This window comes from Hippopotamus amphibius, chromosome 5 (assembly GCF_030028045.1).
Source record: "Hippopotamus amphibius kiboko isolate mHipAmp2 chromosome 5, mHipAmp2.hap2, whole genome shotgun sequence".
Classification (NCBI taxonomy): Eukaryota; Metazoa; Chordata; class Mammalia; order Artiodactyla; family Hippopotamidae; genus Hippopotamus; species Hippopotamus amphibius.
In genome coordinates, this window is record NC_080190.1 from 36,359,701 (window position 1) to 36,376,330 (window position 16,630).

At 36.8% G+C, this 16,630-nt stretch overlaps 1 protein-coding gene across 1 annotated transcript in view; it reads right to left on the bottom strand.

Annotated features, from left to right (window-relative positions):
• Positions 1-274: 274 nt before the first annotated feature.
• MARCHF5 (membrane associated ring-CH-type finger 5) overlaps positions 275-16,630 on the bottom strand; it is a 62,226-nt gene continuing 45,870 nt past the window's right edge. Inside the window, exons 3-6 of the mRNA XM_057735724.1 lie at positions 15,816-15,946; positions 4,277-4,460; positions 3,986-4,152; positions 275-3,198 (exon numbers count right to left, since the gene is read on the bottom strand). Coding sequence (XP_057591707.1) covers positions 3,082-3,198; positions 3,986-4,152; positions 4,277-4,460; positions 15,816-15,946 — 599 coding nt within the window. The 3' untranslated portion in view covers positions 275-3,081. The remainder of the gene's footprint in view (positions 3,199-3,985; positions 4,153-4,276; positions 4,461-15,815; positions 15,947-16,630) is intronic.

Below are 16,630 nucleotides of genomic sequence, written 5' to 3' on the forward strand. Positions count from 1 at the left end.
GCCACCCACAGATCTTGTCTAATCATAATCCAAGTGTCTCTGAAAGTAGGTGAGGGGGGATTCATTTTAAATATTAAAACATACTTGGAATTTAGGCTGGCCTGCTTATAAAAGTAAGACAAATTTCCTTACAGTTCTTAAAAAAATTCAGATTACTTGTACTAAGAGAAAAATCTCACTAGTATCTCGATCACAATGATTTTAAAAAGAATTAACATAGGTACAGAATAAAGAAATGTTTTGGAAGTCGTTCAACAGACAAAGTACACCTAGAGAACATAAAAATTCTTTATTTAATCTAATCCAGCCAGTGTTGAGATAGTCTGCTATGTTAAAAACAAGACGTTTAAAAAAATTACAGCACAGTTAGCAAGGCAGTGACTAATCAAGTCACTCAGTTTAGTTTTATACTCTTCACAGTCATTTGATAATCATGTTATGATGAACCATATTTTCTGCCACTTTGGAGATAAGTTAAATTCTGCAAAGAAGAGAATTCTACTAGTTGTCATTGAATTTTATAATAGGTTCAAAACATTACAGTTTACAGAAATAACAGAAAAGCAACGTGAAAATAAATTGGAAAACACAAATATACCCATCCATCCCCAAAGTCTAGAGATCCCTTTAGTCTGTCCCCTAATGTTTCTCTTGTACCGCCTCATTCCCTTTTCCTAGTGTTCAGCAATTCAGACACTACTGCTCTGTAGGGGCTATTCTGAGCTTAGCTAAAGTGCCTCTGTTCCTTTAATTTCTCAGTGAATCCTAGAAACAGTCTTCTAAGATAAGTATTACTTGTATTTCAGAGATGAAGAAAACTGTAGCCGACAGAAAGTTGTCACTTGATCAAAGTCACACATAGTTATGAAAAGCAGAACTGGGATTTGAACCCAGGTCCACCCAACTTTAGTCAGCCAACGCTTTTGTTGCTTCAGGGTGGGGTGGTGCGGGCCACTTCCTGAAGAGGCTGTACATGGTACTTATTGAGCTAAGGGTCTTTAGATTTAAGTGTTCACTTCCAGGGCTGAGGCTACTCTGGTCCCTAGGCACTTGCAATTCCCTCCCCACAGCCCTAGAAACTCCTTCTCCTTGCCCCTAAAGGATCAGAGTTATTTCTCTGGCCGTCATGAGCCCTGATGCCAAACAAATACAAGCAGTTACTCCCCCATTTTGGGCATAGAATAATAAACGGGGAACTGCGTGCTTGTGTAACTTTAGTAAAGGCTGCTAAAAGCTGTTCTATATAATAAAATTATGCAGGAAATATTCAGTATGTCTTTTCATATTGAAAATTAAAGAAAAGCCAATATATTTTATAATTATAGCTATATAATCTGTTATTTTTATATATAATCATAGATTTTATATTCCCCCTTCAGAACCGTAGCAGTGTTCTTAACAAGGCTCACTGTCAGTCAAATATTCCCTTCCTTCCCAAGTAATTACAACTTTGAATGTTCAACAGTCATTCACATGAATTTCATGTTATAACTCAAAATTAAGACATTCATACTATAGAAAGGTACCAGTTTTAAATGACTAAAGTTAACATACATTACTGCAACCTAACATAGCTCAATCTATATTTGTTACAATCCTAAGAGAAGGCGCCACTTTATCAGTAAGGGGGAACATTCATATTCTCATGCATTAGATACTGTGAACAAGAAAATAAATAGGGTTTTTGGAACTATCTTAAAAAAACGTAATACTAATTCATGAAAATAACTCCAAGACCATTCAGATTGCTGAACATTAAAAGGGCCACTACTGAACAGCTTAAAATAAATAATTGCTTTTGAAAAATGAATATAAAACTAGTTAAACAGTGATTATTAAGCTGCTAGCCTCCTCAGTATGACAAGCAATTTAAATTTAAAAACATTAGTATTGTTTTTTTTTCCTTATAATAATTTGACAAAAACAATGACTTTAATATTTACTCAAGACTTCTTGTTTTCGTAATTATTTCCTCACTGACTGGTATAAAAACAAAGAGCTCAAGGCCTCACCTTGGTTTACTCACTGCTGGTTTTCTATCTGTTGAAACTGGTCTGTAAACTACATAAAAGCAGGAACCAAGTCTGTCTTACCACTGTCTCCCACACAGCACTTTGCATAGTGCCTGGGCAAGCAGGGAGGTGATCAACAAACCCCTGAATAACTGAATCGGATGAGAGAGGAGAGTAAAATAACTTTATTGAGTTTTTGCAAATAGTTCTCTGTGCTCAAACTACTATAAACTGGCAGCTGTAGTTTCTAGAAACATGAATTTAAAAACCTTACTCCAGTGATGGAAGGACCTGATGTCTCTGTCTCTCTGTCTCTCTCTCTCTCACACACACACACACACACACACACACACAGAGTAATTAAGACTGCATGAGTCAAAATTAGATTATGAACTATGAGGTGTCAACATTATATAAATAAAATTTAATAGTGAAAAAGTGATCTGGAAGCCCTGTGAATTTTTACCCTACACATTTTGGAGGACATCACATGGGTTAAGAAAAACACAACAAAATTGCATTTGTTCAGATAATCATTTGAATGTTTACATACATTTTTGGTTTGTTAATTATTTATAACTAATTTACATTTCCTCATATTAACTAACATATACTCCTGTTTAGCTTGTAATCAAATTTTGCCAGTGAGAAAAATCCTCATAGTACCTTCACTGAGTTGCTGATTCTAAGAAAACACTGAACATGAACATGTACAAAAGAGGCATTTGAATAAAACAGCATGTGCATTTTTAAATATTTGCACAGTTTGATCTTTACATTTCTGTCTGAAGAAAATATGAACAAAACTCAGGTTCACCATGCTAAGATAATGGTTCAGATGACTGCCATAAAAGAAGTACATACAAAACAATGAAAACAAATCACATCCTTAGGTTCCGTGATTACTGAGAGGGTTTCCCCTGCCCTAAGTGCTTTATTTTATTTCTTAAAAATATGAGAGCAGCAGCTTATCACAAGTCTCCACTACTGTGCATTAATGATGGAATCAAAACAACACAACAGACTCATAAGAATGAGAGGACTTGCAGAACAACGAGAAGTCACAGTTTTATGCTTCTTCTTGCTCTGGATAATTTAGAATTTTGCGGTGTGCCTGACGTAAATATTGCTGTTGTTTGAAGTAAACCTTGAATGCTCCTTTAATGGCAACAAAAGCAATTCCACCCTAAAATAAAAAGAAAAATTAGCTTTTTATAATGCAGCTTTAGAGAAACATAATAAAAATCATTTTACTTAAATCACAAAAGACATAGGTGTTGTTGCTAATTCATATGACTGCAAATGAAACAGTTCTCTTTTTTTGCTAGGGGGTAAAGAAAGGAAGAGGGGCATTATAGGTAACAAGAGGTCAGAGAGCCTTTAGCCTCTGAGTAATCTTCCTTCCATTTAGCTCTAAATCCATTCTTATATAGTAGAGAGAATGCCCAGGCACCACACGCAGGCTGCCACCAGAGGGGACAAGTGCGAATAACAATGACATCAAACAACATAAGGGCTGACTATGTGCTCGCACTTTAAATGAATTATCTCATTTAACCCTCACAATACTCCTGAGGTAGCTGCCATTACTATCTCCATTCTACAAGCACAGAGAAGTCAAGAAACTTTGTTTAGGTTTCTCAGCAAGGCAATGCCTGTGCCAGGATTTGAACCGGGCAGTCTGACCCTAGGGCAGAAGTTCTTCACCACTATTTTTTGGGAGTAATGATTCATGCATATCCCAGGAGAGAAATCACTCACAGCATAGTTCCAGAAGACCAGAACTACTACAGTGGATCCTCCTCTTTTTATTGCTATTGGATGAAAGGATCCAAACAGAGGCTTAATTAAGGCACGAGCTATAGCATAAATATTTATATAGTCCCATTTATTTTTTTCTTTTTTAAAACAAATATACAGTTCATTCTCTTTTGTACAGTCACTTGAGAAAAGAAATATTAAAGCCATCTTACCAAGATTGTCCTTTGTAAATTAGAGTTAACACTACTGAACATTAGTTTACCAACTATTGTCGCAATAGTAGGAAAAACAAGGGCTCCACACAAAATTCGGGTCGCAGAAACATGATCTGCTAAAGGATTAGCCTCAGCTGGAATTCGAGGAACCGGACAACCAATTCCTAGAGAAAAATACGTAGGGTGTTAGTGCTAATAAATCAGAGTATCTAAAATATCTTTGCATGCTAGGATTTGTCCACAAGATTAATTTGGTATGTTCATTACCACCACAATTCAGGGCCTTACCTGGAAATATACTGTTCAAAATTTGTAGTTTATTTGAGTACTTGCGCCATAGTCTAAGCACATAGTCCTCCCAGCGAATCATCTTGCCTAATATCAGCATGACAGGAATAGTAGGAAGTCCAATTAAAAGGAATAAAGGATCAGCTCTCTCCATAACATCCAGACCTTCTTTATGGCCTACAACCTGTGAAACAGACAGCATTTGCTCCAATCATTTCCTTATCTAATGAAGGGTTGCATGCTTGAGTACAATTCATCTTAGAGGAAATGCTAAATTTCAAAAGAATACAGAAGTAAAAAGTTTTAAAAATAAGCTGGAAAGCTATCAATCCTGATTTATTTATAAGAAATGTCTCTCACTCAAGGGGGAAAAAAAGTTCCCAAGCTGTTTTATATTACACTGGAATAAAAGTTTTAAAACATATATTGATTACATTTCAATAGAGGGGAGGGGACTTCTGATTCTTGCTTCCATTCCTCTTATTTAATTTGGTTACACTGGGCTATAATTCTAGGTCTCATGTGTCTTCCAGAAGAGCATCTGTTTTCCTGCTCTTCCTACTAGGAGGTAAGCACAGCCAGTTAAGGGGACCAGCCTTTGGGAGATGGCCTGAAACCTCATTTCTCTTTGGCTTTCTCGCCGCTTAGTGGTGTCTGGGATCAAGTGTGATTTCTCCGGCGGCCTAAATGCCTGCTCTACAGACCTAACTCTCCTAAAATGCAATTCCAAGGTCTAGATTTGAGGGAATGCAATAGGAGGCCCAGTTTTGGCTATAGGTTCCAGTCACTTTTTCTAATCCAGGAAAACTCAAGGGTGCCTATCTATGGGATAATAAAGCTAAAATAATCCTTTCCCTCTCATCTAGGTCTTGGGGTTATATCTCAATTGGTTTACATCTGAGAGGGCAAGAAGAACATGATTAATTCGCACCTGTGAATCTCCATACTTCCCTTCCTGGCAAAATTCTTTTCACTTGCTGATCAGTCTTGGCCTTACATGTCTCTCAACATGGCCCTTTTGTTGGTGAGCAACTTACTATTAACTAGAAAACTTCCCTGAAAATTCTCTTTCACAGGTCTCAAATGACCTCCCTTTAGCCAAAAGTCTCAACTGCTCACAAATTAAATATATTTCTCTGAAGGATTATTTTTGGCAGTTATGACAGGGAAGACTATTTCAGAATCTTGGGATTTTAGCCCATCTAGGTATCACAGCTTGATAGGAGGAAACTACTATAAAGGTTTCTATATAGTTTTTCTGTACACACTTGAGGATTAAACCATGAAGAAAGGATTGTTAACATAGACAATCTGTATCTTTGTCTATATCTGTCTATATCTCTGAAAGGGAGGAGGGAAAAGAAAGGAAGGAAAGGCAAGGAGCTAAGGGAGAATAGAAGGCAGGGAAGACTAAAAGCTCCAGGGACAGTATCTACTCAGGAAAGCAAACTCATGAAAAAGTAAATAGGACTTTTTTTTCAAAAATGAGATGCCTTTCATGTCAGCTATTATAGTAGATTTTTTTAGGTGGACTTCAAGGAGATGTGAAATAAGGAAGCCCACAATGGTCAGGGCAAAACTGAAATTCTAGACAAGAGACTTGATCCAGGTAGAAATATTTTATAAAAATATGTAGAGGGACTTCCCTGGTGGTCCAGTGGTTAAGACGTTGTGCTTCCACTGCAAGGGTCACGGGTTCAATCCCTGGTTGGGGAACTAAGATCTCACATGCCATGATGTGTGGCACAGCCAGAAAAAAACAAAACAAAACACAAAAACACTGTGGAGAGGACCAAAATGGGTGCTTTTAAAATTTCAGCTAAGGATATAACCCAGACTTTTGTACATAATTATCTATCCAAGATGTAACATTAAAAAACAGGGGACTTCTGAGCCCCATGTCAGGCTTCCTAACCTGGGGGTCCAGCAACGGGAGGAGGAATCCCCAGAGAATCAGACTTTGCAAGCCAGTGGGATTTGATTGCAGGATCTCCGCAGGACTGGGGGAAATGGAGACTCCACTCTTGGAGGGCACACAAAAAAGTGTGCTCACCCGGACTCAGGGGGAAGGAGCAGTGACCCCATAAGAGACTGAACCAGACCTACCTGCTGGTGTTGGAGGGTTGCCTGCATAGGTGGGCGACAGCTGTGGCTCACTGAGGAGACAGGGGTACTGGCAGTAAGGGTTCTGAGAAGTGCTCATTGGCGTGAGCCCTCCCAGAGTCCACCATCAGCCCCACCAAAGAGCCTGTAAGCTCCAGTGCTGGGTTGCCTCAGGCCAAACAACCACCAGGGTGGGAACACAGCCCCACCCATTGGCAGACAAGCAGATTAAAGTGTCACTGAGCCCCACCCACCAAATCAGATTAAAGTTTTCCTGAGCTCCGCCCACCCAGCCCAACCCACCATCAGTCCCTCCCATCAGGAAGCACCCACCAGCCTCCTAGACAGCTTCCTCCACAAGAGGGCAGACAGCAGAATCAAGCAGTATCAGCACTATTTCATCTTGTGGAACTGAAAACCATAGCCACAGAAAGACAGAGAAAATGAAAAGGCAAAAGACTTTGTACCAGATGGAGGGACAAGATAAAACGCCAGAAAAACTAAAAGAAGAGGAGATAGGCACCCTTCCAGAAAAAGAATTCAGAATAATGATGGTGAAGATGATCCAGGACTTTGAAAAAAGACTGGATGCAAAGATCGAAAAGTTGCAAGAAAAGTTTACCAAAGACCTAGAAGAATTAAAGAACAAACAAACAGAGATATGCAACACAATGTCAACTGAAATGAAAAATACACTAGAAGGAACCAATAGCAGATTAACTGAGGCAGAAGGGTGAATAAGTGAGCTGGAAGACAAAATGGTGATAACCACTGATGTGGAAAAGAATAGAGAAAAAAGAATGAAAAGAACTGAAGACAGCCTAAGAGACCTCTGGGACAATGTTAAATGCACCAACATTTGCATTATAGGGGTCCCAGAAGGAGAAGAGAAAGAGAAAGGACCCGAGAAAATACTGGAAGAGATTATAGCTGAAAACTTCCCTAACATGGGAAAGGAAATAGCTACCCAAGTCCAGGAAGCAGAGAGTCCCAGGCAGGATAAACCCAAGGAGAAACATGCCTAGACACATAGTAGTCAAATTGACAAAAGCTAAAGACAAAGAAAAGTTATTAAAAGCAACAAGGGAAAAACGACAACATACAAGGGAACTCCCATCAGGTTAACAGCTGACTTCTCAGCAGAAACTCTGCAAGCCAGAAGGGAGTGGCATAATATATTTAAAGTGATGAAAGGGAAGAACCTACAATCAAGAATACTCTACCCAGCAAGGATCTCATTCAGATTTGATGGAGAAATCAAAAGCTTTACAGACAAGCAACAGCTAAAAGAATTCAGCACCACCAAACCAGCCCTACAACAAATGCTAAAGGAACATCTCAAATCGGGAAGAGTAAGAGAAGAAAAGGACCTACAAAAACAAAAACAAAACAATTAAGAAAATGGTAATAGAAACATACATATCTATAATTACCTTGAATGTAAATGGACTAAATGCACCAACCAAAAGACACAGACTGGCTGAATGGATACAAAAACAAGACCCATATATATGCTGTCTCCAAGAGACCCACTTCAGACCTAGGGACACATACAGACGGGAAGTAAGGGGATGGAAAAAGATATTCCATGCAAATGGAAATCAAAAGAAAGCTGGAGTAGCGATACTCATATCAGATAAAATAGACTTTAAAATAAAAAATGTTACAAGAGGCAAGAAAGGACATTACATAAAGATCAAGGGATCAATCCAAGAAGAAGAGATAACAATTATAAATCTATATGCATCCAATATAGGAGCATCTCAATACATAAGGCAAATGCTAACAACTATGAAAGAGGAAATTGACAGGAACACAATCATAGTGGGGGACTTTAACACCCCACTTACACCAATGGACAGATCATCCACACAGAAAATTAATAAGGAAACACAAGCTTTAAATGACACAATAAATCAGCTGGATTTAACAGATATCTAAAGGACATTACATCCAAAAACAGCAGATCACACGTTCTTCTCAAGTGCACATGGAACATTCTCCAGGAGAGATCACATTTTGGGTCATAAATCAAGCCTTGGTAAATTCAAGAAAATTGAAATCGTATCAAGCATCTTTTCTGACCAAAACACTATGAGATTAGAAATCAATTACGGGAAAAAAACTGTAAAAAACACAAACACATGGAGGCTAAACAATATGCTACTAAATAACCAAGAGACCACTGAAGAAATCAAAGAGGAAATAAAAAAATACCTAGAGACAAATGACAATGAAAACACAATGATCCAAAACCTATGGGATGCAGCAAAGGCAGTTCTAAGAGAGAAGTTTATAGCAATACAATCCTACCTCAAGAAACAAGAAAAATCCCAAATAAACAATGTAACCTTATACCTAAAGAAACTAGAGAAAGAAGAGCAAACAAAACCCTAAGTTAGTAGACAGAGAGAAATCATAAAGATCAGAGCAGAAATAAATGAATTAGAAACAAAGAAAACTAGCAAAAATCAATAAAAACTAAAAGCTGGTTCTTTGAGAAGATAAATAAAATCGATAAACCTCTAGCAAGACTCATCAAGAAAAAGAGGGAGAGGACTCTAATCAATAAAATTAGAAATGAAACAGGAGAAGTAACAATGGACACCACAGAAATAAAAAGCACCATAAGAGATTACTACAAGCAACTATACACCAATAAAATGGACAACCTGGATGAAATGGACAGATTCTTAGGTATAACCTTCCAAGACTGAATCAGGAAGACATAGAAAATATGAACAGACTAATCACAAGTAATGAAATTGAAACTGTGATTAAAAATCTCCCAACAAACAAAAGTCCAGGACCAGATGGATTCACAGGTGAATTTTATCAAACATTTAGAGAAGAGCTAACACCCATTCTTCTCAAACTCTTCCAAAACATTGCAGAGGAAGGAATACTCCCAAACTCACTTTATGAGGCCACCATCACCCTGATACCAAAACCAGACAAAAATACTACAAAAAAAGAAAACTACAGACCAATATCACTGAAGAATTTAGATGCAAAAATCCTCAACAAAATACTAGCCAACAGAATCCAACAACACATTAAAAGGATCATACACCATGACCCAAGTGGGGTTTATCCCTGGAATACAAGGATTCTTCAATATACGCAAATCAATCAATGTGATACATCATATCAACAAATCAAAGGATAAAAACCATATGATAATCTCAACAGATGCAGAAAAAGCTTTTGACAAAATTCAACACCCATTTATGATAAAAGCTCTCCAGAAAATGGGCATAGAAGGAAATTACCTCAACATAATAAAAGCCATATATGAGAAACCAAAAGCCAACATCATTCTACATGGGGAAAAACTGAAACAATTCCCTCTTAGAACAGGAACAAGACAAGGGTGTCCACTCTCACCATTATTATTCAACATAGTTTTGGAAGTCCTTGCCACAGCAATGAGAGAAGAAAAAGAAATAAAAGGAATCCAAATTGGAAAAGAAGAAGTAAAGCTGTCACTGTTCACAGATGACATGATACTATACATAGAAAATCCTAAAGATGACACCAGAAAACTACTTGAGCTAATCAATGAATTTGGTAAAGTTGCAGGATACAAAATAAACACACAGAAATCTCCTGCATTTCTATACACTAACAATGAAAGATCAGAAAGAGAAATTAAGGAAACAATCCCATTCACCATTGCAACGAAAAGAATAAAATACCTAGGAATAAACCTAACCAAGGAGGTAAAAGACCTGTACTCGGAAAACCATAAGACACTAATGAAAGAAATCAAAGATGACACAAACAGATGGAGGGACATACCATGTTCTTGGATTCGAAGAATCAACATTGTGAAAAATGACTATATTACCGAAAGCAATTTACAGATTCAATGCAATCCCCATCAAATTACCAATGGCATTTTCCACAGAACTAGAACAAGAAATTTTACGATTTGTATGGAAATGCAAAAGACCCTGAATAGCCAAAGCGATCTTGAGAAGCAAAGACGGAGTTGGTGGAATCAGGCTTCCTGACTTCAGGCTATACTACAAGGCTACAGTGATCAAGACAGTATGGTACTGGCACAAAAAAATGGAACAGGATAGAAAGCCCAGAGATAAACTCTGGTCAACTAATCTATGACAAAGGAGGCAAGGATATACAATGGAGAAAAGGCTGCCTCTTCAGTAAGTGGTGCTGGGAAAACTGGACAGCTACATGGAAAAGAATGAAATTAGAACACTCTTTAACACCATACACAAAAATAAACTCAAAATGGATTAAAGACCTAAATGTAAGGCCAGACACTATAAAACTCCTAGAGGAAAACATAGGAAGAACACTCTTGGATGTAAATAACAGCAAGATCTTTTTTGATCCACCCCCTAGAGTAATGGAAATAAAAACAAAAATAAATAAGTGGGACCTAATGAAACTTCAAAGCTTCTGCACAGCAAAGGAAACTATAAGCAAGATGAAAAGACAACCCTCAGAATGGGAGAAAATATTTGCAAACGAATCAACAAAGGATTAATCTCCAAAATATATAAACAGTTCATCCAGCTCAATATCAAAAAAACAACCCAATCAAAAAATGGGCAGAAGACCTAAATAGGCATTTCTCCAAAGAAGACATACAGATGGCCAAGAGGCACATGAAAAGCTGCTCAACATCACTAATTATTAGAGAAATGCATATCAAAACTACAATGAGGTATCACCTCACACTGGTGAGAATGGGCATCATCAGAAAATCTACAAACAGTAAACGCTGGAGAGGGTGTGGAGAGAAGGGAACGCTCTTGCACTGTTGGTGGGAATGTAAATTGATACAGCCACTATGGAGAACAGTATGGAGGTTCCTTGCAAAACTGAAAATAGAACTACCATATGACTCAGCAATCCCACTACTGGGCATATACTCAGAGAACACCATAATTCAAAAAGACACAGGCATTCCAAAAAGCAGGGGGACTAGCCTCTTCTAAATAGTCAAAACCCATGGTAACAGTATCTGATATTCTCCTGTGTCTTCAGGTAGAAATTAACAACCTCATGTGAAGGGTGGTTGTTTTGAGCTGCCCTAAAGTCAAATAGTCTGGTTCACAATATTTCATAAATACATATCCCACATTGGTGGAAAATGTGGATTAGCCCAGAAACTGTCTTTACCTATAATGTTGGCCCCATGACATTCTATTTTTTATACCATTTTATTATTTTCAATATTATGATCACTTTAAAGTTATAATTAAATGTGATTTAAATACTCCCAAAGTGTTAACAAATTCAGAAATATGAAAAGTTCCTTTGTTGGGCTTTTAGAATGTTTTCTTTTTAGAATTTAGGGTTTGGAAATATAAAGCAAAGTGCCATATTCAGGTATGGACTACAGTAAGGGAAAATTTATTCCTCATGGGTAGCAGTAAAAACTTTCCAACCAGGTGTCTAAGAATGAGGAAATAAAAAAGGAAATAGGGCGAACAATGAGTAAAAGCCCATTTTCCCACTTGTGCTCAAGAGGCATGCTTTGTGCTTTGAGGCTGACCATTACATGCGTACTTGCATGCATTCATTCAGCTGAATACTGATTATGTGCCAGACACAGGCCTAGGTGCTGGGAGTAAAAAGGTGAGCTACACAGATGTCTTTTGGAGGTGACAGACAATCAGATCAAACAAGTGTGCAAATATAAATGTTAAGGAACTAGGATAGTATAATACCTGTAGTGTCAGTACTACATACTACTACAGTCAGACTCAAGGGTAATAAATGAAAGCCAAATTAAGCAATGGGCTTATTTAACTTTGAGCAATACAAAACCAGCAAACCTTGTGTAGGATCATGTATATTCTGGTTTTATGCCCTAAGATTGAAAAAGAGATTATTTTCAAGACTTAAATTTTGAGGTTAGATTCAGAAACTACAGAATGTTTTCTCTAAGAATTTTTTATCCATGTATAAAATCAAGGCCTATGAATTGTAGATTTAGAGAAAGGTTTGTTTGTTTTTCTGCTTAAGAGCTAAAAGCTAAATCTCCATAGTTAGGTAGGCCTGCAGTCCATCAATGCTGAAAAGCTAAGAGTTTTAATTAAAGTCTGATATTTTAAAGCACTGCCTATAGAAAACGCTACTTAAATGGAAGGATGGAACAGTGATGAACTAAAAAGTTTTCTTAGAATTAAAGATAATTAAACGTAACATAATTAAGAATGGATGATGCTTGTGGGGGTTGTTCTACACTAGAGGCAGAAGTGGAACTAGGCTGGATATTAAGGTTCCATTGTTCCAGGATAAAATTTTCCAGCTTTTTACGGGACCAGGTTTCATGTAAGGAGCCCTATAGGGACAGGAGTCCTAACGTTTCTTCCTTGCTGTGTGGTACTGGACATGTAAGCTCTCTGAACCTGTAAACTAGGAATAATGGATAGTATCTATGTCACAAGATTGTTACAAGAATTATATGCATCAGTGCTTGAAAGGTGTTCAGCCAGGTGCTACAGGAAAAAAGTTAACTATAATGTCTTTTCAACAGAAATTTAAGTCAAAGGGGCCATTCAAGTTCTTTACAGCAAACAGGGATTGAACCTAAGACTGGTTCATGAAGAAATAAATAGGAATAAATGGGAAAAAAAATAGTGATCTGATTCCTTAATTTGATTTACTTGAACTTCAGAGTAGTTACAGAACAAAAGGAAAAAAAAATAGTTGTGTTTAACATGTTCATTTTTATCTCCTTGCTCATATCATTTCCTCCTCTCTACCAATCCAAATTACTCTGTTCAAGAGTCAGCTCAAGTTTTTTCATAACTTCAAATGATCTTTCACTTTTACCAAATTAAAATACTATTAATGTAGGCTTCTGCACTCTTGCCATTTGTTTATATAACCTTACAACTGTTCTCCAGCTGTTCATTTAGGTACACCTTGTCTTAGGCTACATTCCTTGAGGCTGGGGATCAGGGCTTTCAATTTGTTTTGTATTTTACACAGACCTCAGTGTTAATTTTTTGATGAATCATACCAACATGCTTCAAAATTCCAAAATACAGCTGGTAGCCCTTTTTAGGGGATACAAACTATATTCCTTAATGGGCTCCTGTTGTTAAAGTGTCTCGTTAATTACAAGAATTCTTTTAAGATTCTGCTAGCCTAAAATATTTTCCTCAAAAAGAGCCATCCCACTTCTTATGGTCAGTTAGGTCTTAAAGAGAAATCAATCTCAGAGGGCCTTAGTTTTCTCATCTGCAAAAATATACTTCTGTATAATGTATTTGTACATTAAACAACGTATAATCTCTAAGCTTTCAGGTCTTTGTCAGTCCTAGTGAATGGCCCTGAACTTCCCTGATCTAATGATATACTAACACTCATTATTGGAGTTTAACAAATAACTGCAGAACATATAATCAGTCAAACAAACCTGTTACTACCTGACAGAACTGGTCATATTAAAAAAAATCATTATTTAGGAAAGCCTTTTAAAGTTAATATCTGTATATATGCTATACAGGGAATACCTATGTATAAGATAGTCTCTAATTTCTCAAGAAAATTACCTGTTAATAGGAAGAGAAAGGCCTGAATACAGCAAAAGTTAAATAACTTAGGTAATCTATATAAGAAATAGCACTTGGTCAGCAGGATTGACTGCCATATGAGGAATAAAAATGTCATGAGTGCAGAGGAAGAAGAAATCACACTGGGCAGGAGTTACCTGCTAAGTTTCATGGAGGAAAAGTAGCTGAACTAAGCCTGGAAGAAGGGTTTAAATTAGGATAAGTAGAGAAAGGACTGGAAGGACAGGTATTAGACAGGGAGGGTGACATAAACCAAAGGGCAGAAGTAAAGAAAATTAAACACCTTAAGGATGGGTTGGAGAAAACAGCCCAATAGGCCTCAAAGTAGAATGAAGTTAAGACTGTGGAGAACAAATTAGGTTAAGGAAATGGAATCTTTTTCAAGTCAGTGATTCTCAATCTTCATCCACTATCCTGTGACAAATGATTTGTGATTCAGTCCAGTGACTAGATCCAGATTTCTGGGCTGTCATCAACCTCTTATAAAGAAGCACTGCAATATTCCACCTCACCATGATTATTAATCAGCAACCAGAATGGCTGCTCACTATGGACCTGGTACAGACAGGTTATGTGCAGTTTCTAGAATATCACATATAATCCCCTTGATTTTCTTTCATGTACTCTTTAATTTATATTAAAGAAAAGCAAGTTACGTCATCTGCAAACCAAAGTGTATTAACTATTACTGAGTTAGTTATGAAACACTTAACCAATCCAGGTGCTGCTTTTGAAAATGATCACTTAAGTTAGAGGAGATGTTAAGCTTTGAAGTAAGATGGTGAAAGGTATTATTTTAGGAAGATTCATTTGGAGGGATGGACTGACAAAAGAGAATGAAGTTAAAGAAAACAATCAAGAGGTTCCTTTAGCCATCCAGGTTTGAAGGAGGAATGACAATAAATCAGGCATTAAAGACTGTGGAAAGGAAGCCACAGATGTTAAGACATATCAAAATGCAAATTGCTTGGACGTGGTCAGTGGACTGGATATAGGGCTATGAAGTAGAAAGAGTTAAACGTAATCCTAAGAATGTAGGCCATATATCAAGCAGATGGAAAAATAACTGCAGGAATCAAAGATACAGAGAAATTATAATGGGGAATAAATTTAGGTTTCAAATTGAGGAAAAGACAAGTTTGATTTCAGTAATATAGAGTGTGAAGTCACAAGAGGTAATTTAAGGAGAAAGGCCATGCTGCTCTTTTAGGACTGATTTTGGGAAAAGATTAGGGCAAAAGACATAGATCTGAATGCAAAATGCACAGTTAAGATACCTGGAAATCTTTAAGGAAGAGGTATACAGAGAGAGGAGTCAAGAGCCTGGAACTAAATCTTGAAATTTAAGTCTCTCTAACTTTCATCAACAGCTATTGATTGTAGCATTGTTTTGTAATAGCAAAAAAACTGGAAGTAACTATCTAATCAACAAGAGTAGATTGTTGATTAGTAAACTGTTGAAATTCTATACAAAGAATGCTATGCAGACTTCTCTATATTTTGTGAAAAGGTCTCTAAAATTCACTTTTTTGGAAAAAGGGGTTCAGTTCTAATATGTTTCCTTTTGGGGGAAAAACTACAGTGTGTGTGGGAGAACATATTTTTTTCTCGCATATGCACAAAGAAAGTCTGGGAGAATATATTTGAAACTAATAACGATGCCTACCTGGGGAGAGGGGAACCTGGGTAAATGAAGGTCAGGAGTAAGAAGACTTTCCCCTAGATAGCTTTCTATATATTTTCTTATTTTTAAACCATGAGAATGTTATTATTTGTTCAAAATAATAATTTTTAAAACTCCTAACAAAAATCTGTTTAATCTATTAGACCTTCATATCAAAAGTAACATCATCAAATAGAATAAAATAGTGAACCTGCATCACTGTCACCGCTCCATAAGTCACAGCTGTCCAATAGATGGAGCCAACCATTATTCCTGCTGCAGCAAATGGACAGGCTTTTGAGATCAGTCTATCTGCAAGATCCAAGACGTAAACAACTGGACCTATAATATAAAGAAAACAAAGTTTCAACACAAGACAGATTAAAAAAAAAAAAAAAAAAAAAAGACCTGTTCAGTATTCCACAGATCTAAAATATTTTTATGAAGTTTGATGCTCTGATGCTTTAGAAATAACTGTTATAAATGTAATGAGAACCTAGATTTGAATAGGTTTAGAATTCCTGTCATTTGCATGAATAGCTAAGTTTTACCTTCTAAATCCTAGGAAATAGCCTCTTCAAATTTTTATCTTTATCAGTAAACCTAAGATTAAAGCCTTAAACACAGCTGCTTCTTATAAAGGAAAATGGTTCTCTTCTCTTAATGACACTGGCTACTGCAGAATGACATGGCTATTTCAACTTGCTCTTCACAAATAGTTCCCGGCCACAATTAGATTCCATAGTACTTGGTAAGACTACCACTTCTTTGACTTCAAGGACTTATTATTATTACTTCCTTGATAGTGTGTGAAGGCAACCAAGGCTATTTTCTTGTAGTTATGCAAAGTCAGTCTATCTTACTTTGATATTCAATATATTATATTTAGTTGAGTATTATTCTCTAACAAACTACTCTTAATGATCATGCCCATTTTTATGGCATTCCAACAGCTATATGTGCCAATTATGCTTCTATTATTCTGTGCTTACTAAGTGAAATCTGGTTGTTACCTCCTCTGGTAGT